This window comes from Meriones unguiculatus, chromosome 6 (genome assembly GCF_030254825.1).
Source record: "Meriones unguiculatus strain TT.TT164.6M chromosome 6, Bangor_MerUng_6.1, whole genome shotgun sequence".
NCBI lineage: Eukaryota > Metazoa > Chordata > Mammalia > Rodentia > Muridae > Meriones > Meriones unguiculatus.
Genome location: NC_083354.1, coordinates 30,398,567 through 30,424,170, shown reverse-complemented (window position 1 = coordinate 30,424,170; position 25,604 = coordinate 30,398,567). Strand labels below are relative to the sequence as shown.

Here is a 25,604-nt window from a genome sequence, read left to right as displayed (position 1 = left end):
CCAGGGTGTCACTGTGCAGTCAGCTGGCACCTCCCACATCAATCACTGATGAAGAAAACCCTATGTCCGACTCACACATGAACCTCTGAGCTGCACGGGGCCTGGCAGCTCCACTTCTCTGTCTGCTGTCCGTAGCGCAAGGGCTTGTTCTTAGGCTCCTTGGCTGAGATTTTACCAGGAGCCTCTCCTGGGCTCTCTTCATTGACCCTCACCCTACCACGTGCCTCAGCTTCTCCCCATGATCTCCTAAATTCCGGGGTTTTCGCTGCTCCTGAGACTGCATCTTCACCAGTGGCCTGGCCTTCTGAAGTGGCGTGCCTCAGCCTAGATCCTTGACCCTTTCACGCCTTCCAAACCAGCCCTACCTGGAGACTCAACACCAGCTAAACAGCCTCAGTTATCCCAGGAAAACAAAAGTTTTACTTCAGCTTTTCTGATCTCCTGTTAATTACAGCTGATTCTTCAGCCTGGGGTGACCAAAACCACAGATCCTTGAATCAAAATATTAAATGGCCTCAGTATAGTCCTTGCTTCCCCCTAAATCTTTACAAGGCAGGCCTTCATCATCTGCATTTTTCTTACGTTATCCTCCAAGTTCTCGCAACAGCTCATCAAGCTTTGACCACTCAATGGCTTTTTTAGCCCAAACTTCCAAAGTCCTTCCATAATCGTTCCAGAAACGTGGTCAGGTCTGTCACAAAAATACCCCACTCCTGGTACCAATTTCTGTTTTTGTTATCGTTTCTACTGTTCTGGTAAAACGCCATGGCCACAAGCAACTGTGGTCCGCCATGCAGCCTCCACAGAGCATGTGCCTAAATCTTAGTGGTCTAGAAAGAAATCATGCAGATCCGTGCAAACGAGGCGCTGTGCACCCCGGGGGCCTCCAGAACAGACCCGTGTAATGAATGCATCTTAAAGGGCATTTATCACACCAGCTCGCATAGCTCAGCAACGGCCATCTTCACACTGGGGAGGTTAGAAACTCAATAGCTGTTCAATCCTGGAGGCTAGAATGCCTCACCATTCCAAGTTAGCACTCGAGGCCTGGAGCATCCCCACAGTTTTTGGTCTTCAGTCCATGTAAAGAAGCTGGGTCCTGTTGCCAGCCTGACCTGAAAGTCCCCCAAACCTGCTTTTATCTGGCTGTCATTGGAAGGTGCCATCCACATTCAGGGTGGGTCTTCTCTCTTCAAATAACACAATTAAAAAAAAAAAAACTTTAGAGGTATCTCCAGCACATTCTATCTTAGTTGATTCCAATGAAGATAAACCTGACATCTAAGCGCCCAGATGCCAGCTTTGCACGCAGGCCTTACCAAGGAACACAGTCTCGGGCCTGCTGTCTCTACTCTTCATAGCCCACCTCTTGGGATCAAGATGGTCATCAGGAGGCTCCCCAGAGCAGGATTAGTGCCTGTACTACAGGGCTGTCTGCGGTGCCTCCAGAGAGCCCCGAGTTCAGACGGCAAACCCATCATCCACGGGCGTCTGCCTCCCTCAGCCTCCACGGGAACCGGAAGGATCAAGACCAGCACAGCTCAGCTCTGGCCAGTGAATGGAAACCTACCGAGAGCCAGCAGGGTGCCCATCTTGACGGTCAGGCAGAAGGTGTACACAGAGGACAGGCTAGGGTCAAGTTCCTCTCTTGGCACAGACATTGGGTGGCCCAGGTGGGTAGAGTTCTGCCCTGTGCCCTGCTGAAGTCCAAGCGGAAGGGTTCAGCTTAGCACCTGGTGGCAGAGTGACTATCAGAGCAGCCAGTCCACACACTCCTCCATCACCCACCCAGGTGAAACACTGAGGTTTAGTCTAGCAAGACGGAGACCAGGGCAGTGTGGAGGGAATTAGCACCCCCTTCCCACTGAGTTTGCTCCCACAAAGGAAATGACAACTTTCTGGGAGCTGACCCTAGGTATCAGCCCAGACCGGAGGGTGCTCACTCTGCATGGAGGGCATCTGCCCCGTGAGCCTGCCCACCGCAGGGAATTTGCCAAATTGAAGACCAGCTGGCCAGCTGTCTCACCTATCTTCAAAGGCATCCTTGCAAGAGCCATTTCCCTGGCAGCCAGAACGGTCAGCTGGCACTGAGTTCCCTGCACTGGCGTGGCCCTTTTACAGAGCAGGGAGCTCAGTGCCAGCTGACCCTCTGGGCACTGCCGAATATCTGTCCCACAAGCTGGGAGCTGCCTGGAGCTGGGAAAACTCCTGTACCCACAGCCCCTACAGCTGCAGCTGTGCTTCCAAAGGGGTCCCAACCCACAGCAGTATTGTTCCTGGAAGCATTCTAGAAAGGCCATTTCTCATGCCACACCCCAGATCTACTGAAAGAACCGCCTGGGTGGCCTAGTAATCCAGTCACTCTTGGACAGCTAAGACACTGCTGTTTTTATTTAACATTCTCCAACTTAACCTCAGAGCTCTGTGATCCACCTGGTGTCCTCATATCAGCTTAAAGGTGTATCGCCGTAGGTCTGACAATTTCCCCAGGTGATTCCAATATGGGCCATGGCACCCTGGCACATTGAAACTGAGAACTCGGCCTCCATCCAGTTTCAACTGATACATCAACAACACAGCTCCCACATAAGGCTCAGGGATTACTGAGGAAGAGGGCTTGGGAAGATTCTGAGAGCCAGAGGAGCAAAGTTAGCCATGAGATTATGTCTCCTACAAATGTCAGAAGCTACAACCATGAAGTCTCACCAGTGTGATTGCCTAAACGTGAGTTCAACAAGGAATAGTCCTGTCCGTGGACGGGGGAAACTTACAAGGCCTCGACCCTCGACGAAGAACTAAGGAATGCCGGAGAGCAGGAAAAATAGCTCTCTCCAGGGAAGAGCACACCCACTATGCCACCTGGCCAGCCCTGATCAGGTTGTAGTATATATTTAGGAACACACACATGCACAGGCATGCACACGCGCGCGCGCACGCATGCACAGTCTGCACCCAGAAAGGGCTGTCATTTCCTCTATCAGCTGAGCTCCTTTGCGGAAGCAAACTAGAGTCAAACCTCAGTGGGAAGAGGATGGCAGTTCTCTCCGCACTGGTCCTCTTCGTGTCTCCCTGGGCCCCGGGAGCTCGCAGAGGCCCCTCCTCTATCTGGATAAAAGGCGGAATCTGGCAAGTTTTTACTCCACCATTTTCTTTCTTGGTGTGAGCCCTCACCTCACAGTGTCCTCTCATTTGCAGCAGGCCAACATCTGGGCTGACAGAAATGGGAAACAGTCAAGGGCTGCTCCCCCTCCTCTCTAGCATCCAGGCACCAGCATAAAGTCCTGGGAGGTCATGCACGTGGACAACACCTAATGGCCACTGGTAGACATGTTTTCAGGGCTGTGCCTTCCATCTCTCGGCTCCGCCCTTGCGGTCGAGAGAGGACAGTATGCACACCCATTCCATTTCACGGGTAGGAGGCTGCCTGCCTTAGGGCTCCTACTGCTGTGGAGAGACACCATGGCCACAGCAGCTCTTATCAAGGGAAGCATTTAACTGGGGCTGGCTCATGCCTCGAGGTTTAGTCCATTATCAGGGGCTGAAGGCAGACGTGATGAAGGAGCTGAGTCTCTCAAGTCAGGGTTCCTCTGTGTAGCCTTGGCCGGCCTGCACTTGCTTTGTAGACCAGGCTGGACTTGAACTCACAGAGATCCGCCTGCCTCTGCCTCCCTGAGTGCTGGGCTAAGAGCGTGTGTCAGATGAGAGTTCTACATCTTGATCCACAGGCAGCAGAACCGGCTGCCACCTGGGCATAGCACACGAGTCTGTGGGGCCAATCCCATCTGCACCACCACAGAGACCAGACCTCAGATTACCATGGTTTACAGGGACAGGCTAGGAGGCCCCTTCCCCTCCTGAGCTGTCAGAGTTAGGAATCAGCCTTGTGTCTCCCTGCATGCTGTGTGCTGGCAGTGCTGGTGGTTCACTCCGTGAACTGGGAGAGAAAGGAGAACGCCGCCGCCCACCACACATCCGAATTCCAGACCAAGAAGCTGGTGCTCAGGCGCGGACAGATATTCAACCTGAAGGTGATACTCAACAGGCCCCTCCACAATCAGGACGAACTGAAGCTGGCCTTCTCTTCCGGTGAGTCCCGGCGGGGGGGGGGGGGGTGTGTGGAGGGGGAGGAGGGGAAGGGACCTTCCCCGTTTCCCCGTGCTGAGAGTGGACCGAGGGCGAGGGCGGGGCTGGTCACTCACCAACAAGCGCCGCAGCTGGCAGTAGAGAGAGCCACGGAAGGCCCAGAGAGCAGTCAGCAAGGCGGCTGTTCTGGCGGGATCTGGAGCTTGTTCTGAGGCGACCCACAGGATGTGTGCCGACGCTGCAGCTCTGTGGGCTTGAGGTCAGCCATGATAGTGACCCAAAGGGCCACACTTGAGGGCCTAAGGGTAGTCTAGTCAGTGGAGTTTAGGTCCCAGCACCCACGTGAAAGCTGAGCAGCGTGGGGCACACGTGGTGGAGCTGCAGGCTGGGCATGGAGCTCACTGACCGGCCAGCTCAGGCTGACTGGTGAGCTCCAGACTGGGTGAGCGAGCTTGGTCCAAAAACCAAGGTGGAGAGTGATTGAGGAAAACATTCACGCACACGCACACACACGCACGCACGCACCGCACACACACGCACGCACGCACACACACATGCTCACACACACACGCGCGCACACACGCACACACACACGCACGCACGCACACACACACATGCTCACACACACGCACACACACACACGCTCACATGCACACGCACACGCACACGCACACACACACACGCACACACAGACGCTCACACGCACACGCGCTCACACGCACACGCGCTCACACGCACACACGCTCACACGCACACACGCTCACACACACACAGGCATGCATGGACCACTGCGTTTTGGCAGGAAGGTCTTTAAGGCATGTTGCAGTGACTCTACCGGCAGGGCTAAACAATTTAACCAAACAATATGCACGGAGCCCAGGAGACAGAAGCCAGCTTGCCCGCTGCCTCACCTGACTGGAGCAGACCGTGCGGCCCAGATAGCCCAGCTGGAGCAAAGCCGCGAGCCCTGTCAGGCCAGAGGGACCCGACTTCTGCCTTGCAGGGGCTGGGAAGGCGAGCTGGGACTGGGTGAGTGGGCGGAGACGGCAGACTGGGGTTCTGTCAAGGCTCACTTCTCTGCCGGGCTTCCAGGGCCGCAGTTCTCGTCCACCGTGGTGGAACTCGATCCGATGGCGTCCTTTCGTTCGAAGGGCTGGCAGGTGAAAATCGCCAAGCAGTCTGGTGTGGAGGTGAGGCCTGCAGTGTCGCGGTGCTGGCTGGCGGCTCCTGGGGAGTTCCCTGCCTCACTGAGTAGTTCCTATTTGTCCCTTTCTTGCCTCCTGAGGCCGGAGATGCTCATCAGGCTCCTTATGAGTCATGAGCTCTGGGAGGAGGCGCCACCTGCCTGCCTGGGCCGCGGGGATAAAGTTTGGGAGGAACCCACCCCCGAGCCGCACACCCGAGTCTATCTGCCACGCTGGGGGACCTGCCAGGCCTTCCTGCCCCGTGGCTCCCTGGGTACTGGGACTGAGACCCTTGGGCAGGCCCCACACAGAGCAGGGAGGGAGGGGTCCACCACGCCCCGTGCTTCCTGCAGGTCGCACTGGCCGTCATCAGCGCAGCCGATGCCATCGTGGGCAAGTACAAGCTGGCTGTGAACGAGTACAAAGCTGGCATCTTCTACCTTCTCTTCAACCCGTGGTGCTCAGGTAACCAGGCTTCCGCGCCGCTGAGCCCCCTGCAGCTCCGCACCGTGCGCGGCTCCGCACCGTGCGCTCCCAGCCTGCACAAGCCCCGAGCCGGCCCTCTCAGGCTCAGCAGCCCCAGGCGCGGAAGGCCTCCTGGTGGCCGAGCCCACGAATCGAATCGTGTGTCTTCTGCTGTTCTGTCTTACTCTCCCTGCCCGCCTCTGCCAGGGCGAGACTGGAACGCGGCTGCTCTCCAGCCTTCGTGCGGGGGCGCTCCAGGACACTTTAATTTTTAACTGTTTCTCACTCTTCATTAGTTCTGTGTAGCTTTGTACAATCTGTTTGATGATATGCACTCTCCTACCCCAGCTTCCTCCAAACCCCCCAGCACTCCTCTGTCCACCCAACCGCGTCCTTTTAAAAACTCACCAGAGACGCCGGACTAGAGAAACGACACACAGGTTCTGCTTTGATCTTTTCTCATGTTAGTCTTTTCACTAACACTTAAATTAGTGTGGTTTCTTCACAAGCATGTGTGTGTGTGTGTGTGTGAGAGAGAGAGAGAGAGAGAGAGAGTATGGGTGGGTGTGAATGCATGTGTGCATGAGTGTGTGCTCTCAAGTGGGCACATGTGCACAGGTGTGACTATGCATGCATGTGTGTGAGTGTGTGCACACATGCATATGTGTGTTTGTGTGTGTCTGTGTACAACTTGTCAAACTCAGGTCATCAGCCATGTTGGCAAATGTGCTCTGAGCCTCTCACCGCACACCTATCCTCATTCGAGGGCAGTTCTCAGTGTGTGTGTAGCCACGGAATAGTGTTCCAATTGGAGCCACGACACAGCGTTGGGAAGGTTGAGAACCTCTGGGGAACAAGATCCTCTTGTCTTAACAGAAAAATCCTGGTTTTTGTGAGTTGTCCAGTGATACGACATTCTTAGATTCAGGCCATATGTTTCTGGCTGAAATATTCCAAGAATGATGTTGAAAATCATCTGGAGACATTCCCTATGTCCTTGTTCCTTACTGGGAAACATTAAACCTGGATCATTTGGTCTAGGCACTGTCCGGATTCCCTTGTATCATGATGGCATTTCCTTTCATCAGTAGTAAGCAGCTTATGTCGAAACACTGCAACCATGCAGATATGTTCCCCTCACCAGACCCCCCCCCCCCAGCTCTGATGGCTTGCCTGATCCAAGCCATCTTCAGTGGGATGTTGCACAGATATTTCCAGCTGCAGCCCTCCACCCGCTCTCACCAGATGGGCCCTGGCATTCTCTAGTCTTAAGAGCTCTCTCCCAATCCATATTCATCCATCCATCCATCCACAGCATCCATCCATCCATCCATCCATCCATCCATCTCCATCACTCATCCATCCATCATCATTTCTGTGAACTTATGGATTCTCTAGCTTTTTAATTTTTTTCCTTTATTTTGTATGTTTTATTTTGCTTGACTGTGCACCATGTGTGCCTGTTCCTGCAGAGGTCAGAAGAGGATATAGAGTCCCCTGGAGTCAGATGGCTTAAGCCACTGCATGGATGCTGGGAATGGAACCTGGATCCCCTGCCAGAACAATTACTCTCAACTGCTGAGCTATCTCCTAGCCCCTGGAGTCTCTCTTTTACTAATGACTTATAGGTTTTTCTTAATCATAGTTTTTGCTTATGTGAACAAATGTTCACATTTTTCCAGCCCTGCACTTGGCTCAGGATGTACTTTTGGAAGTTCTTTGTTTTCAAGAGAGAGTCACTGTGTTGGCCCAGCTGTCCTAGAACTCTCATTGTAGACTGCCCTGACCAGCAGGGCTTCAACGGGGTTCCTAAGGGAGGAGAATGGAAGGAATGGGGGGGGATGAGAAGCGCAAGGAAGGAAGCCAAGTCTGTTTGTCTGATCAAGGCTTCAGTTATTAGAAATTTTTACCCAACTTATACAGGGAGAAGGTAGGAAAGGGGGAAGGTAATTAGCTGCTGCAGGAGACAGGAAGAGTGCTTTCATGTGTTAAATAGGGTGCCTGCAAGATACCACAGGGATGTTCTCTCACGGATGCTCTAACAAACGGATGTCCTCACAGTCTATCACCCATGAGTTAGGGTCCTAGATAACTTTCACTAAATAGCTCTAGGTCTCCACTAAATGACCTTTGCTCACTATTTGGCTTTGGCCTAGCAAACACCTTTTGTCTCCACGAGATAGCTTTGACTCACTAATTGACTTAGGCTCCACTAGATAGCTTTTGCTCCACTAGATAGCTTTGACTTTGGCTTCAGTAGATAGCTTTGGCTCCCGGCAGTAGACCAGGCTGGCCTGGAACTCATAGAGAACCACCTGCCTCTTCCTTCCTAGAGCTGGGGTCAAGGCATGAGCAGCTACATCTGGGTCTTTGTGTTTTCAATGTACACCGTATTGCTGTGACCCTTCCCCTTTTTCCCCTACATTTGTTGTCCCGGCCCCATGATGTACCCGCCTCTGTCTCTGGCCAGTAACCCCCCTGTGTGTGATCCTGCTCCAGATGACAGCGTTTTCATGCCTAGTGAGGAGGATCGGGCAGAGTACATCCTAAATGACACCGGCTACATTTACATGGGTTTTGCCAAACAAATTAAAGAGAAGCCCTGGACCTTTGGTCAGGTAAGAGTCTAAAACAAACAGACACAAAGCGGGGAGGGGAAAGAATGAAAAAGAAACTACAGAACATAAGGCAAAATGGCAGTTTTCCTTGATGACAACTTTACAGTTTAGAGCATTTCATTCTTTTAAAATTTTGTTTACATTTATTGTGTGTGGGTGCACTGTGTTTCAGCTCTGAGGGGAAGGTTTCCCCAGTGCAAGTGTCAGAGCTCTGAGGGGGAGGCTTCCCAGTGTGAGTGTGTCAGCTGAGGGGGAGGCTTCCCAGTGTGAGTGTGTCAGCTCTGAGGGGAGGCTTCCCAGTGTGAATGTGTCAGCTCTGAGGGAAACACTTCCCAGTGTGGGTGTGTCAGCTCTGAGGGGAGGCTTCCCAGTGTGAGTGTGTCAGCTCTGAGGGGAGGCTTCCCAGTGTGAGTGTGTCAGCTGAGGGGAGGCTTCCCAGTGTGAGTGTGTCAGCTGAGGGGGAGGCTTCCCAGTGTGAGTGTGTCAGCTCTGAGGGGAGGCTTCCCAGTGTGGGTGTGTCAGCTCTGAGGGAAACACTTCCCAGTGTGAGTGTGTCAGCTCTGAGGGGAGGCTTCCCAGTGTGGGTGTGTCAGCTCTGAGGGGGAGGCTTCCCAGTGTGGGTGTGTCAGCTCTGAGGGGAGGCTTCCCAGTGTGAGTGTGTCAGCTGAGGGGGAGGCTTCCCAGTGTGGGTGTGTCAGCTCTGAGGGGGAGGCTTCCCAGTGTGGGTGTTTCAGCTCTGAAGGGAAAGGTATCCTAGCAGTCTGGAGCCCAGGAAAGCCACAAAGTCGCACCACACAACAAACCTCACACAGGAGACTTATTGGGAGAGGCGCAGGAGCCTCTGCTCAGCTGAAAAGCAGCAGGGAACTGAGCAGGAGACTGGCTGATGCAGGGTTTCGTGTGGTCAGAGTTTTCAGGTGGATATTTCCAGGGTGGAAATTGGTGAGATTTCAAGCCAAACCCAGGGACTGGTGGGTTTTGGAACCCAGGGACCGGTGGGTTTTGGAACTCAGGGACTGGTGGGTTTTGGTAGGTCTCAGACCCTGCACTGGGCTCAGACCTTCCCCTTACCCGCACACTTGCCACATTATGTGGGGCTCAGGGACACTTTCAAGAGTCGATTCTCTCTTTCTGTGAGCTGAGGCCTGAGGACCAAACTCAGGCACCTTTACCACTATTCTTTGTTTTTAATTTATTTGGCTGTCTAAGTGGATTCTACTGTGGAATGTGGAGGATCTCGGGAGAATGTGGGCAAGGTCCTTACTGGGGAGATGAGATACCCCTCAAGGCAATGCAGGTTAGACGGGGTGGGCTTGTGGCTGGCCCAGGGCAGACTCCTGATGCCTCTTTCTTCTCCGTGACAGTTTGAGAAGCACATCCTGAGCTGCTGCTTCTCCTTGCTGACCAACCTGGAGCCCAGTGAGCTGCAGAGCCCGGTGTCTGTGTCCAGGAGCATATGCACTATGGTATGTGGGGTGGGGCTCTCCATCCAGGACCCTGAAGTCTACAGAGCAAAGGCTGGTGTGCTCAGCTGATTTCGGTTCCTGCTGCTCTCCATGATGCACACAAGGAGCTGCGGCTGAGCAGGCAGTCAAAACTACCAAGGAATGTATGTCTGTCACTGTTTTTCTGAACACTCGTTTTTAAAATTGAGCTCAGAAGGCCAACTTTGCCTCTTCTAAGATGACCTTAGGAAAATGGCTTTTTCAGTCTACAAAATGGTGCAAACATTTAAAGTCTTCTTCCTCTCTCCCTCAAGCCTGGCTGCAGCTGGGATGAGCACTATGACAAAGACACATGAAAGAAGTTTGTCTTTAGACAATGTCAGAATTTATCCAAAATCATGAGCTATGTCCACTAGCTTAGCCACACGTCAAGAAGTCCTGATCTGCCAGCCCATGCCAACACAGGGTCTTTTATTTCAGTCTCACTAATGTTATCTCTTAGATTACACATCACACATTACATATATCTACATGCATGATGGATGGATGAATGTTTGCATGTACAGTTATGGAATGGTCATAAAAGGGTCAAAGAAGCTGCAGCAGAATCCAAGAGACCTGAGAGCCAAGAGAAACTGGTAGGGATGCAGAGGATCTCTGCTGTGTGTGTGGTGTGTGTGAAAGAGAGAGAGAGTGCTAAGCCTGTTGTAGGTCTATTAGAAAGTGCTGCAGAGTAAAGCTGTGGGATTTCAGGCTTCAGCAAAACCTCAGGGTCAAGTGAAGCTATACAAATGAGGCATGGAACAGTGGAGGCCACTGGGTGGTATTCAGGACAGTGTCCAGACTGACAGCAATTTAAGGAGGCCATGTTGGCGGTGGGGTCAGAGCCAAGCAGACACCTCTGGGAATATCAGATACTCAGGTGACAGGTGGCCATTGCAATGGCAGAAGTCATCCACTGCAGAGTCCAGATGAAGGTGTTTGGGAAGACTGGGCCTGGTTTTCCTGACGGATTTAAGAGGCCCAGGTGCACTTACAGTTCTGATTCGCTCTGGTCCAACTATAAACTGGTTCCTTTCTACTGTTTGATATGCCACGTACCAGTTTGTGCCACGCAGGCATGTTGGCAAGTCGAGGCTGTGCCTGTGAAACACCACCCTCGCTCTGGAGTCAAGTGCTGCTTGTAAAATGGAGGTCCTCAGGGCAAGGAGCAGCCTGCAGAACCACCATTTTACACAAGCAGCTTAGGCAGGGCAGGGCTTCCCGAGTTCAACAAGCACATTCCAGGAGCTTCGCTGCCGACGCTGGCCACCTTGTCTACTGGATCCAGAGCAGCAGCTCTCAAACGCTGTGTTCTCAGGATATCATGATCGTGTCAAAAAGTACCAGAAGTCCCAAGTAGCTTGTATTTGTATGGCTAATGTCCACAAATGTGTAGAAGTTATACTTTATGATTATAATATAAATATGTATACCACATTACAGGTGTATAAATACTATATTTAGAAGTTATATTATTTTTAAATATAGAAATACGTTTATGTGTTTACACATATGTCACAAATTAAAACTGAATTTAGCTGGGCTTTGTGGCACAGGATTGTAATTCAGCTGTTAAGGAGACTTAGGCAGGAGGGCTGCAAATATAATGGCAGCCTGGGTGATGCAGCAAGACTGTTTATCAAAATAAAAAGCAAGCAACCAAGCAACAAATGGAGCCAGGGATGCAGAGCTCTGTGTCCAATACCCAACACAGTAAAAGAAGGAAGAAAAAACTCACAAGCCTACTCATACTTGTTTTAGCTGGGTATGGTAGTTCATACCTGTAATACCAGCACTCAGGCTACTGAGGCAGAATTCCTGAATTTCAGGTAATCTTGGGCTACATATTGAAATCCTAACTCAAAATTAGGGGGCTGAATAGATGGCCCAGTAGGAAAGAGCACTTGTTGTTCTTGCAGAGGACCAAAGTTTGGTTCCTAGAACCCATGTCAGATGTTTTATAGCTGCTGGAACTGCAGCTCCATGGAGAGGCAGTGGTTGATGCTGGTCTCTGCAGGCACTATGCCTACATGCTTGCGCCCACGCACACGCATACACACACAAACACACACACACAAGGCAGAGATCCCTCTGCATCCCTGTCTTACATAATAACAAGCTAATATAATGTGGGTTTTGTTTTTAAAACTTTCTGAAGTATAAGCGTAGTGAGGAGGAGCGTGGCTTGCCTCCTCGCGAATCTGTGGTGCTGAGTTTCCTCCATACTGCTCGGTATGCACTCAGAGGGGCCTGTGGTTAGCACACATGAAGACGGTCTATCTCGCATGGGCATCCTGGCACAACCCTTCCAGATTACGGTAGATGCTCTTCTCACACTCACTCGCCCTCAGGCCCCGGGGGGGGGGGGGGCGGGGGGCAGGGGCAGGAGGACAGACTGAGTCTCATGTAGCCAACATCAGTCTTAAACTTGTTCCTTGGCCCTTCCGGGTGCCCTGCCTGCCCTGGGCAAACTCTAGGGAAGGGCACAAGTGCTAACCCTGTCCCCGTGTGTCAGATGTGCGCTGTGAACAATGGCGTGCTGGTGGGGAACTGGTCGGGAGACTACTCCAGGGGCACAGCGCCGCACCTGTGGACCAGCAGCGTGCCCATCCTGCAGCAGCACTACGTCACCAAGATGCCCGTGTGCTTTGGCCAGTGCTGGGTCTTCTCCGGAATCCTGACCACAGGTAGGCTGCCGCAGGGGCAGGGGCCACCCGGCTCCCACAGAAGCTGACCACCCTGCCTGGGGTCATTTCAGCACTGAGAGCAGTGGGCATCCCAGCTCGCAGCGTGACTAACTTTGAGTCAGCCCACGACACAGAAAAGAATCTCACAGTGGACATCTACCTGGACGATACGGGCAAGACGATTGAGCACCTCACCAAAGACTCTGTCTGGTAGGCTCCCCTGGGGGTCAGGGCTCCTCTTCTGTCCACTGTGGGCCTCACAGCCTCTCTCTGCACTCAAGCTGTGGGCAGTCACAACTCTAAAAACCCACTTTGCACAGGCGGCCTCATAGTGTGACCCAGAACTCCTGGGAAGGCTTGTCAAGCCTGGCGGCGAAGCCCAAGAACTGGCATTTACTTCTGGCCCCAGCCCTAAGGACTGAGACAGGCTGCTGAGTGCTGTCTTCTGAGGGACTTGGATCCCCAGTCAGCAAGAGGCACTGTTTCCTGTGCTTTCTGACTGGGTGCACAAGCACCTTGCAGGCTGAAAGTGCATGGATTTTAAGGAAGGGCGGTATTTGGAGGGGGGGGGTCATGGCTCCTACCACTGCTCAAACACTGCTGTGAAGGTTCAGTTCAGGTGTCAAGTCTTTCACTTTGGCATCGTCTGTTGGTGACACCAAGCTCTGGTAACACATATGGTGTAAAAATAGCAAGAATACCTGGGTAATGACACACACCTTTAATCCCAGCACTTGGGAGGCAGAGGCCAGCGGACCTCTGTGAGTTCAAGGCCAGCCTGGTCTACAAAGTGAGTCCAGGACAGCCAAAGCTACACAGAGAAACCCTGTCTTGAAAAACAAAACAAAAGCAAGAATATGGAAGGCTGTTCAGATACAAAATTATTCATCATTAAATCAGAACCCTGTTGAATGGGGAAATGGGTTTACAGTTGTTTGCTCATTCATTCATTCATTCATTCATTCATCTCACAGAGGCTTAGTGTCTTCTTAGTGTCTTTGGTCTGCAGAGCTCCTTCCCCACTGTCCCCCACTTAGAGCTCCTCCCCCACTGCTCTAAGCCCTGCTTTCCACAAGCACTCAGCACTGTCCTCGCCTTTGTCACGAAGGACTCCCTCTTTAGAACAGCTTTAGAGGGCTGTGATGACAGGTTCTCTAACTGCGTGGCCTGCTGGGGCTGTTTCCGATGTCACAGGAACTTCCACGTGTGGACCGACGCCTGGATGAAACGGCAGGATCTACCCCAGGGCTACAGTGGCTGGCAGGTCCTGGATGCTACACCACAGGAAATCAGCGAGGGTGCGTGGGGGGGCACAGTGGGGGGCTGGGGACCGAGGCCACATCTGGGCTGCTCTTCTGAGTAGTCTGCAGGGTCTAGTGGGTCTTGGGTGGTGATTCTCACACTGAGAAAGTCCTTGAGAAGAGGACACAAGTGACAGCCACATGACACAAACAGTAAGAGCAGGTGCTGACTGGATGTACAGCTTACAACTACCTTTTCAAAAGTGTTTAAACTATTTATTTACTGGTTTGTGGTACCCAGAAATCATGGTATACATGTGGAGGTCAGAGGGCCGCCTCTGAGGTCAGTTCTCGCCCTCTGTCTCGGGGGCACCAGGGATTGAATTAAGGCTTTCGGGCTAAGCAAGCACTGTGGGACACTTGGCTGTTTTGCTCGCTCACATCTATCTATTTGCATTTTGCAAATCCAGGCTCAGGGAGGTGAAGTGAAGGGGCTTTGCAGCCACAGGGCCCTGGAGCAGTTGATTCACAAGGCCCAAGGCGATGGAGTAGGGGTATCACGCCTTACTGTTCACCTGTTCTCTGGTCCTGGGTAGGCTGAGAGGAGCTGGAAAGAGCTTAGGGAGTTTCTGTGCAGACGAGGTGTGGTCTGAGGGAACCTGGAAACCCTGGGGAATTGCTATAGAGTTAATATGCCTTACCCCACACACTGCAAAGATTATCAAAGGAAAAGGCTAGTCCCATCAGGCTCAGCCAGGTTAGTCTGAGTGTTAAAAAACAAGTTACTGGTTGTGGTGGCACTAGTGTGCAATCCCATCACTCAAGAGTGAGGAAAAGGATAAGGACTCCAAAGCCATCCTCAGCTAAATAGTTAAACAAAACAAAATGAAGCAAAATAAAAAAATCCACAAAAATAAACTCAAACAACAATAACAACAAAATGCCCAGTAAATGAAAACATTTTTGATGAGATCAAGTATTTAACCTTTTTTGTGAGCCTGTATTTTTGCCTGGGTTCCCTCCTCTCGTTTCCCTAGGGGCTCTTGGCCTCCAGGGGACACAAGCATCCTTACAGTGGTCCTCTTCAGCCTTTCAAGGAGCAAAGTCATCACCTGGAGAGACACAGGTCCCCAAAGACATTCAAATTATAATTTAAAATATTTTAGTGCCTGTATTCTTCCAAACAGTATGTCCCCAAAGCTCCCCAAGGCCAAGTCAATGTCGCAGTTCCTGCTGGAACGGGCCAGGGACTCCCGGAGAGCTGCTGTTCCTTATCTCTCCTTGGGGAGAGCTCATCCCGTGCTGAAAATGCTCAGCAACAGAGTTCACAGTCTCTCCCTGGGCATCCCAGTATTAACTGCCAAGGTGGGGACAGTAGCCTTGGCAAATGGGCTGCACACAGTATAGGGTCACTATCTATCTGAGAGGTAGAAGAAGCCCTGTGCCCAGGTGGAAGGGGCTTTAGAAGCCATCCTATCCATTCTGTAGGGAAGGTGAGGGCAGAGAGTGGGAAGCCCTCTGCTGTGTTGGGAGACAGTTTAGATTGAAGCCTTGCTCTGAGTCTTGGACCCCGCTACACTGAACCGCAGGCTGGCTGCTTTCAAGAGGCCAGGGAGAGGTGTTGTGTGTATTGAAGTTTAAACGGGACAAAGGATGTATCAAGCCCAGGGTCCGGAGTACAAGGGTATGCAGAGTCAAAACCGATCCAGACAACAGAGAGCCGAAGGACTAATGCTGGCTAAGTTGTTGATGGCGGCCAAGGAGGCCTCTCTCTTCCTGTGTCAGACTTTAGCAATGGCTGGTAATGGGCACCAGGCAATTCCAGTGCCAAGCACCATTGTATACTGCTTTGTTGGATGCTTATTTGATGGTTGGTGACCTGATGAACTCAGAACTACCTTTATCCCCAGTGTACAGGAAATGGAGGTACAGGCCATGCAGGAAGTAGGCAGTGTGCTAGGATGAATGGAAGCAGGGGCATGGCTTTCTACCTCTGGGCCTGAGATTTCCTGGACATTTTACTTCTGAGCCGGGATGTGTCCTTAAATGTTTGCAGACCAGTTCAGGCTGCCTGGGAAGTGCCTGCTGCCTTCTCCTTGGGATGTCCTACTGTTAATGTGGTTATTCGGGGCACAGGAGGCAGGGTGGGCAAGGAGATTGAGGCAGCTCTCTCCTGCTTCCTCCAGGAGGCTTCCGCACTGGACCTTCTTCAGTGGCCGCCATCCGACAGGGAGAGGTCCACATCAAGTATGACACCAAATTTGTCTTCACGGAGGTGAACGGTGACAAGTTCATCTGGCTGGTGCAGCAGAACCAGGGGAGGGAAAATAAGAACCTTATTGCCGTGGAGACTGCGAGCATCGGCAAGAACATCAGCACCAAGATGGTGGGCGAGAACAAACGTGAAGACATCACCTTGCAGTACAAGTTCCCAGAAGGTAGTCTTGCAGGGCTTCCAGCGCTGCAGGCTGGTCCACCGCACGGCTTGCAGTGCTGCAGGCGGCCATTCTAGGCAACATGAGATGAGGGTGATGGTGTGGGTGGCTAGCATGACGCACAGTGGGCCCACTCCAGGGCAGGATGATGTAGCAGGTGTGGGGCACACACCTGCAGGTAGGGCTGATTGTGCATTGTCTGGGCAATCAACACCCCCCGGGCTCCAAACACATGGCACCCTCGGCTCTTTCCTTCTGCTATATAGGTCCCAGGGACTGAACTCAGGCCCCTGGACTTGTAGCAAGCACCTTTCCTGCTGAACCAGCCCACCAGGCACTCTGATTGTATTGAAAATAGAACATGTAACATTTTTTTCTCTAGTGTGTTCCAAATCAGTCTTCCCCAGGGGCCGACTTTCCCTGTGTGGGGTTGTGTCTCTTGCTTGCTGGATACACTGTGGCAGTCTGGAGACCAGACCCTGTTTGCTGTCCCTGTGATGTGCTTTTACACCGACTCATGACAGCACCTCTGTGTAGCCTGTGCTCATCATGGTAGCCTCCGAATTTTTCCCCAATCTGCTTCCCAGTCAGCTGGGGACTCGTGTGCAGCTCCCTTACTGTCTGGGACAGTAAGTGAAGCTACCTCGGTCCAGGAGCTGTGTCCAGGGGAGGACACTTGGCGCTCTGCTTTGGCATCACTTGTGCAGAACCTCAGACGAGAGCTCCCAGCTTGCCTTTGTTTGTCCCTGGCTTTCTCTTCAGGTTTAAAACACTGTCTTTCAAATGCACCAGGAGAGATGCCGTTGCTGTGGTGAGTCTGTCACAGCTTGTGAGTGGACGTTTCTAGGCAGCTGCCACAGAAGCGAAGGGCACCTTGTGGTGAGGTTTCGGTGTGCCACCAGATGGGAGGCCTCCGACTCGTCACCGTGACCAGTCCGAAGGCTTCAGGGTGACTGAGGTTCTGGAGGAGGGGCAGCAGTGAGACGGCCTCGTGCCCTCTGAGTTCCTCCTGCCTCTCTTCCCATTTTTTGAGATAGGTCTCCCTTTGTAGATGGCCTGAAACTCACTATGTAGTCAAGGTTGGCCTTGCAGTCATAGCAATCCTCCTGTCTCGGGTTTCCAACTCACCATGTCTGGTCAGTGGCTGACTGTGATGAAATGGTCCTTAGGTTGATTTCAAGAGTGCTGAGCAGCCTGAAGGTGGAATCACTCTTTGCTAGTGTTCCCATGACTTTTAGGGAGGAGCAAGGGTGTTCTAGACTTTCTGCTACATTCCCACTTATGACAAGTTCCTAGAATGAGGCCTTGGGGGCTTCTAAGCCTGAATCCTTAGCTCCTGAGAAGCCTCCATAGTCCCAATCAATGGGTGTCTTAGTTTGGTTTCAATTGATGTGATAAAGATCATGCTGAAAAGCAACTTGGAAAGGAAAGGATTTATTTGGCTTACACACCCCAGGTCACATTCCACTGAAGGAAGCCAAAGCAGGAACTGAGGCAGAAGTCATACAGGAACAAGCCAACCGAGGCATTGCTGGCTTGTTCCTCAAGTCTTGCTCAACTTCTTCCTTATATAACCAGGCCCGCGTGCTTAGGGGAGGCAGGCCCACAGGAATGAGCCCTTCCACCTGCCAAATCTGAGAAAATGCCTCACAGATTTGTCTGCGGGCAAATCGCATACAGGCCTCCTCTCAGCTGCAGTTCTCTCTTCCTAGACCTGCTCTGTGTCAGGGTTACAGGAATATCCAGGACAACTGACTCCTGGCAGCTTGACATACGAATACAACACTATTAAACAACACTTTCATGTCTTGCTTATCCCCAAGGTCATATTAATATCATTATCACAGGATAAAACATTTCATTTTTAAAAAGCCCCACAGTCCATAAAAATTCAGTCTCTTTAAGATATCCAAAGTCTCTTAACTGTGGGCTCCTGTAAATTAAAAATTAAGTTACATATTTCTTATTCTAAGAGAGAAGACCCTGGGCATGGTCACAATCAAATCAAAGCAAAACCAAAATTCAACAGTGTGAAAAGTTCAGTGTCTCAAACCTGAGGTCTCCTCATGGCCGTCTGGCCTCCATGCATGCACAGCTCTGCTTTTCTGGTCCTGCCACCGCAGCACACAACTTGTCTCCTAAGCTCAAGCTGCTTCCACGCTGCACCCACCACTGTCCTTTGTGGTTATCTCATGGTTCTTAAATACTCTAGGGCCTGCACAGCTGTGCCTTTACCAGTATCCTCTCCTGGCCCCTCAAAGTGCCATGCTTCCACTGATCTCCAGAACTCCTCCATACCTTCAAAACAAGCACCCCGGGAGACTCTCACCCTCCGAGTTCAGCTTAGTCTGAGATGCCGCCTTGCCCATCCCTAGACCACAGCTTCTGTGTGCTGACAGTGAGGAGGTGCAGAAGATTTCACCTCAGTGACTCCACCTGACCAGCAACTGATTGTTCAGTAATGGTTTCCACTTAGTGGTGCTGGTTTCTTGATAATCAGCTGATTTTTTTTATGTTTTTGAGAAAGGCTCTCACTTGTGTAGCTCTGGCTGGGCTAGAACTTCCTATCTTGACTGGGCTAGCTTCAAACTCACAGAGATCTGCCTGTCTCTGCCTCTCAGTGCACAGATGATTCTTCAGCACCAACTACCACAGATTCTTAATTCAAATGTACCATACAGATGGCTCTGAAAGATTCTTTATGGCATCCTCAAGATCGTAAGCCGGGTGCTAGCGGTGCACACCTTTAATCCCAGCACTCGGGAGGTAGATGAAGGTGGACCACTGAGGTCAAGGCCAGCCTGGTCTACAGAGTGAGTTCCAGGACAGCCAGGGATATGCAGAAAAACCTTGTCTCCAAACACATGTTTCTTTTAACAAAAAAAAAAAAAAAAAAAAAAAAAAAAAAAAAAAATTACCTCAAAACTTTTTTAAAATGATTTATTTATTTTGTGTATCTGAGTGCTCTGTCTGCATGTACACCTGCAGGCCAGAAGAGGGCACCAGATCTCATTACAGATGGTTGTAAGCCACCATGTGGTTGTTGGGAATTGAACTCAGAACCTCTGGAAGAGCAGACAGTGCTCTTAACCGCTGAGCCATCCCTCCATTCCTGCCCCCCCCCTTTTACCTCAAAACTTCTTACACCAGAATTTCATTGTCTGTATTACTCTCAAAATTTTGTTTTCCAAGCTCCCGAGAAGATCCCACTGAGCTCTGAATACTCAACAGCTTTTCCAGAGTCCCTAAGTCACCTCATAATCCTCCCCAGAACAACATGGTCATGTCTGTCACTGTAATACCTGACTCCTGGTACCAATTTCTAATTTAGTTAGGTTTCTATTGCTGTGATAAAGACCATGATAAAAAGCAACTTGGAAAGGAAAGGGTTTATTTGGCTTACATATTCTGCATCACAGTCCACTGAAGAAGCCAAGGGGGGAACTGAGGCAGGAACTGAAGCAGAAGCCATGGAGGAACAATACTTACTGGCCTGCTCCTATGTTTTACTCAGCTTTTCAAGTACAGGCCAGACCCACATTCCCAGGGGTGTTAGACCTACAGTGGACTAGTCTTCTAAACCGGTCATTAATTAAGAAAATACCACACAGGCTTGTCTTTGGGCAAATCAAATGGTGGCATTTTCTCAATTGAAGTCCTCTCTTCCCAGATGATTCTGGATTGTGTCAAGTTTTTAAACAAACAAACAAAAACACCCACCACCACCACCACCACCAAAATCTAACCAGGACAATGGGAAGACTCTCTCAGACCCCAAGGGTGTCCTCTGTCTCCACAGGCTCCCCAGAGGAGAGAAAGGCCATGGAAAGGGCCTCTGGGAACCGTCCCGATGAGGACAAGCCCAGCCACTCGCCCAACAGCTTCCTTCAGCTAGCCATCCTCCAGAACTCTGTGGAGCTAGGCTATCCTATCACCTTGACCCTCGTTTTGAGAAGGAAAGTGCCCAACCCACAGAATGTCAGCATTTCCTGCTCCCTCGACCTACAGACATACACAGGCAGCAAGAAGACAAACCTGGGAATCATCCAGAAGACTGTTCAGCTCCAAGGTCAAGGTACCATAACCAGGGCTGGCAGGGCCACAGAGAGAACAGGGTGCCTACCATCTGATGTTTCGTCCTTCTCTGTGGATGACTCCTACACTCTAACCTTTCATGTTTGAGCACTTACGTTTTGGTGGTGATAAGGAATCCAGGCACAGAAGAAAAATGGGCCAGGAGTCTGGGGCAAGGGTGCTGACAGTGTCATGAGAGGCCTCTGCAGCAGTAGAGATTTTGTTTGACATGCCCATTCTCATCAGTGGACTGTGGGCACCCCATCACGAGCAGACCACCCTACCAATGGGGCCCCCAGAATAGGCCTGAAGATCTCAGTTAGTCACTAAGTCATTTGGACCCTGGCTGCAGGCTTGCCAAAGGGAGGGTAACATTCCTCTAAGCCCAAGTAACTGTACCCTACAGATAATCTAACCTCCAAGAACTCACCCTCTCCTTTCCACTCTTTTGCAGAATCAGAGGTGGTTCTCAGGATGGAAGCCGACTCATACATCTATAAACTGGGCCTCGTTGATGATGAGGTGGTCATCAAAGGGTTCGTGATCGTAGAGGTCATGGAAACTGGTGACAGGGTGGCCACCGACGCAACCCTGTGTTTCCTGTACCCTGCTTTCTCTATAGAGGTGAGCTGCCTGCAGGCCAAACAGGACCTCAGAGAGGGGCAGAGCTCAGGGCTTTGTGATCTTTGGGCTAATCGTATCCTAAGGAAAATGGCACATCATTTTTTCCATACAGGTATTTCTGAGAAGGGATGTGTCAAGCAGTTTCTCTTTTCTCAACTTTTGGTTAAATGGATTTAAACTTTTAAAAATGAACACACAGTACAAAATTATTCAGATGCAGTTGTCACAGAGAGGCCTCCTCCCGCCTCCTTCTCAGACACCCTTTTACCAGCAGTGGTCCATGCCACCAGTTCTTGTGTATCAGAGAGTCTTGGCTACAAACCAGTCAAGTGCAAGGCTTGCCACGGGCCGACCCCAGTGTGACACTGAGATGAAGCTGGTGCCGGACTAGCTTTGGCTCTGCTCAGTTTTCTCCCATGCGGGTGGGAGTCAAAGGCAACCTGCGTAGGAGGCGTTCATTGTGTTTCTGGTGACCAGTACCCCAGAGTCCTTCCCTGGTGAGGCCCGGCCTCTCACAGGTTTGTCACAGATGTCTGTGTATTGGCAGGTACACCTCCCACAGAAACTTCCCAGGCTGAGGACATGGTCCCCTTTTAAGACTGTGTTTTGACATTTCTGTGGCAATGTGGTTGAGGACACGAGTCACTCGTTCACCCTTAGACATGGTGGGACAATGGCCTGGCCTCACTCAATGAAGCAGAACAGGCATGCTTCATAAGACCTACTACCTGGAAACACACTATGGCTTGATCATCAAGAATTTTTGAGGGGCTGGAGAAATGGCTTAGAGATTACAAGCACTTGTTCTTACAGAGGAACCAGGTTCAGTTCCCAGCACCCACACCATGATTCACAGCCACTTGTAACTCCAGTTTAAGGGGATCTGATGCTTTTCTGACTTCCGTGGGCACTAGGCACGCATGTGGCATGTTATATATACACATACATGTATATATATACACACACACACATATATATATACAACCAAAACACTCATGCAGATAAAATAAGTATATCTAAAAATAATTTAAAAGCTTCTCTTGGGGGGGGGTCTTACTTCCACCCTCCTCCAGGTGGCATCACAGAAGTTTGTGGGTGTCAGAGAACACTTGTCTCTGAGGCCAGACATGTTTGCTTGGTGTTTCAGGCATCCAGCTTTCTCAGGCCACACTTCCCTTTACTGAGCATGCCTCGGGAACCCTAGGTGGCTGAAGAATTACAGAATAAGACAAAACCTGAAACATGCAAGCAAAGATCCGAGCCCTGGGTGGAGAGGCTCTGAGGAGGAGGCCAGGGTGGGTATGGCAGAGGCAGGCATAAGCTTCGAGTGCACCGGCTTTAGACAGAGAGGATGGGGCGTATTCTGAAGGAGGAACACAGCCTGTTTTGGATGCGTCTCTCTGGTCGGTCTTGCAAAGCACTTGCCATTTTGGGTCATTGCTGAGTTGGGATCAATGTCCTCAGGACAGCCTGGAGCCTCTTGCGGCCATTCAGCCCCGAGCTTTGGAAAAGGGGGCCCGGACTCACTGATGAGAGCAGGGTGTAGTCCACACCAGGACTTCTGGTTACCATGAGATTACGTACCTTGAGTTCCTTAAAAACATGTCTGACAAAACCAGAGAGGTAAGCATGTGCAAATATATGGACTCTAGGAGAGGCAGGGGCGGGCCAGAGTCCCCTCCAGAGCCTCCAAGTGACCACAGGCCTGCTGGCTCTGGATTTAGAGCTAGGACCAAGAATTGCTTTTCTTGATGGAACCTGTCCGCCTGACCTTTCTCCACTCCCGACCCTGACAGATGCCGAGCACAGGCAAGATCCATGAGCCTCTTCTCATCACTTGTACCTTCAAGAACACCCTGCCCATCCCTCTGACTAACATCAAGTTCTCAGTGGAAAGCCTGGGCCTTGCTAACATGAACTCCTGGGACCAGGGGTGAGTCTGCTATCTGTTCTAAGGATACAGATTTTGTACATGGGTCTCATGCATGTGCGCCCGCCTCTGAGACATAAACCCCTAGTATGGGTTACAGTAAAAGCACAGACACAGACAACTGCAGGAGAGACTGCCGGGTTAGCACCTCCAGGCACCTGTGTGTTTCCTGCCAGTCAGCCTGCTCTGCTCGAAGCTCAGAGCATCCTGCCTTCATCTGGAGTTTCAGTTACAGCTCAGGTTTTCTTGTTGACTCTCTCCTGTGTTTTGCTTGCGGTTTCTTTTGCCTGTTTTTTTCCCCCAGGGAGTAATTAAATTTTTTTTTTTTTTTTTTAGTAACCTGAGTGCAGCCTTAACTTAGTAAGGAATGCTGTGTGTTGTAAATTGCTTGTGGGGGTTGATTATTGATTTATTTTGAGACAGTCTTACTCTATAGCCTTAGCTAGCTTAAAACTTGCTATCTAGACCAGGCTGGCCTTAAACTCAAAGTGATCCACCTGCCTGTGCCTCCTGAGTGCTGAGATTAAAGGTGTGCGCCACCACATCTGGAGTGCAGTTTGTTAGTTTTTCTAAGATGCTGCCCTGGAAATTGAGTGGAAGGCCTTGCACGGGAAAGGCAAGTGCCCTCCTATGGAGCTATACCCCAGCCTAGACTGGTTAAAAGCCTAAGACGCTTTGACCACTGGAACTCACATTAAATTTTTATTTTTCTCCTCTGTGGATACTGAATTTCATGTTATTGCAAGACTATAGAAATAGTCCACACTTTTCCTGCAATTTATGGTTCTATTTACATAATTAACTATTACTGTGACTTTTAATTCTGGGGTGGAATAATGTAGAGCCCCGACTTTGTCGAATAACCTACCATTGACCTAATATTCTGAAACATCGTGCATAATACAGGCAATCCCCAAATACGCCTCAGGCTCTGGACTAATGGGCTGCTTCACTTGTCTTCATAGGTGACCTGCGTCATTTAAATGGCTGTGTCTGGAAGTACACATGCTATGTAGAGGGCAGAGAGACTTCCTCCCTCAGCTTTTCAGAAGCGTTGGGACCATCTTGATTTGGGATTTAAGCTGGCACTGCACTGGGTCCCAGCTTGCAGGAACGTGGGATACATTCCTGTGTATCCACATGTCTTCTTTGTAAGGGGCACATTCCTAGCTGGCCTCTTTGCTGCCTTTGTGCAGCTTCTCACTGTCCTCTGTTGGGTGGACAAGACAGGTGCTGCTGCCTTGGCATGCCCACACAGCTGGTCAAGGGCTCTATGCACAGGCTCCGCTTCTCGGGCGTTTCTAGATCTTCCAGCAGACTAGAGGTTCTTAAACTTTCACAGATAGACACATTCCCCCGGAACACAGTTAAAAACAGATTCTGGCCTGGCAGTGATGGTGCATGCCTTTAATCTTGGTACTCAAGAGGCAGAGGCAGGTGAATCTCTGTGAGTTTGAGGCCAGCTTGCTCTACAGAGTGAGTTCCAAAACAGCCATGGCTACACACAGAAACCCTGTCTTGGGAAAAACAAACAAAACAAAAGCTTTTGTTCAGTAGTTCTGGGGTGGAGCCTTAGAGCCTATCACTCTCAGGAAATGCCTGCCACCCTGAATACCTAGGGTTAGACAACACTTTCTTGTAGATTCCCCATGAAACATGTTCCTGAGGGGTTGTGAGTGGCAGAGCTGGGAAGCGGCACCTCTAGACAGCCATATTGCCTTACAGCTGAGACAGCTGGCCACACCCCAGGTGTGAGCAAAGGCTTGCTTACTGGGCTCTGGAGCCTAGAACAGGCCTTTTCCAGAGCTGCACTGTACCTCCGTGCCTGGCCCCTCAAGCAATGCATTTCCCTCGGTGGCACCTTTGCCTGATTGTCTCTGTGCCTTTGACTTTTCTAGGACTTTGCCCCCTGGAAAGACCATCAATTTCCAAATGAAATGCAACCCAGTGAAAACTGGACCCAGGAAATTTATTGTCAAGTTCACTTCCAGACAAGTGAAGGAGGTTCATTCTGAGAAGATCGTTCTCATCACCAAGTAGCCAATTTGATACCATGGTGACGGAGGCAGGAGCCCTGATTGGCTCTGCGCCTTGGCTACGCATGTAGCCAAGTTCCCTAAGCTGAACTTAGCTTCCAGGTCAGGGATGATTGCATTTGATTACTCACGTGAGGGCAGATTCAAGATAGGGAAAAATAGACCCCAAAGGCCAAGGTTACCACTGGCAGCATGGGGCCAGGCACCTCCCTCCAGCTTGAAGCATCCATCACAAGCAGACATCTCGAACAGATTTAGGAGGGATGGCCTCAGAAGACAATGCCACTGTCATCTGGGTCCAGAACCATACAGAGCCCAGAGCTGCAGGCATCTTCTTTCTGGACTATAGAGCCCATGGAGTCCAGGGTGCCTGGAGGCTGACTAGGAAGCCCTGTACGGAAGCCTCCTGGAGCTGGTCCTGGGCCAGGCACTACATGTTCTTCTCCCAGGGCTCTGTCCTCTCAGAAGCAGGCCCCACGCTGGCGTGAGGCCCTCTTGTCTCTTGGTGGCCATGGGAGAGAGACCCACAAGCCTGTATCCCCCTCCTCTGAGTGGGAGTCTACTGCCAATGACAATACTGGGGAAGTAGCCAACCCTGCCCTGCTCTGCTCTCAAGGGATTTGCTCAGATGATCACTACACTTTGAATTAAAATCTGGAAACTTTGAGATGGCTATGTGGTCGAGTTAATTTGTCTTTTATGCCAGCATTTTGCTTAAAGTAACCTGGGGGGAGTCATTC

At 50.9% G+C, this 25,604-nt stretch overlaps 1 protein-coding gene across 1 annotated transcript; it reads left to right on the top strand.

Moving 5' to 3' along the window:
• Nucleotides 1-4,215: 4,215 nt before the first annotated feature.
• Tgm4 (transglutaminase 4) lies at nt 4,216-25,516 on the top strand. The gene is made up of 13 exons (XM_060384997.1): nt 4,216-4,342; nt 5,176-5,273; nt 5,621-5,732; nt 8,232-8,350; nt 9,715-9,816; nt 12,353-12,524; nt 12,596-12,734; nt 13,719-13,822; nt 15,952-16,203; nt 20,000-20,275; nt 20,729-20,898; nt 22,695-22,831; nt 24,727-25,516. The coding sequence occupies exons 2-13, from the start codon at nt 5,214-5,216 to the stop codon at nt 24,866-24,868; spliced, it is 1,785 nt and encodes a 594-aa protein (XP_060240980.1). The 5' UTR covers nt 4,216-4,342; nt 5,176-5,213; the 3' UTR covers nt 24,869-25,516.
• The last annotated feature ends 88 nt before the right edge of the window (nt 25,517-25,604 follow it).

Coding starts and splice junctions, on each gene's coding strand:
- Tgm4 (XM_060384997.1), top strand. CDS start 5,214: ATGGCGTCCTTTCGTTCGAAGGGCTGGCAGGTGAAAATCGCCAAGCAG. Junction 8,351..9,714: donor AGCCCTGGACCTTTGGTCAG/GTAAGAGTCTAA, acceptor TCTCCGTGACAG/TTTGAGAAGCACATCCTGAG. Junction 16,204..19,999: donor GCAGTACAAGTTCCCAGAAG/GTAGTCTTGCAG, acceptor CTGTCTCCACAG/GCTCCCCAGAGGAGAGAAAG.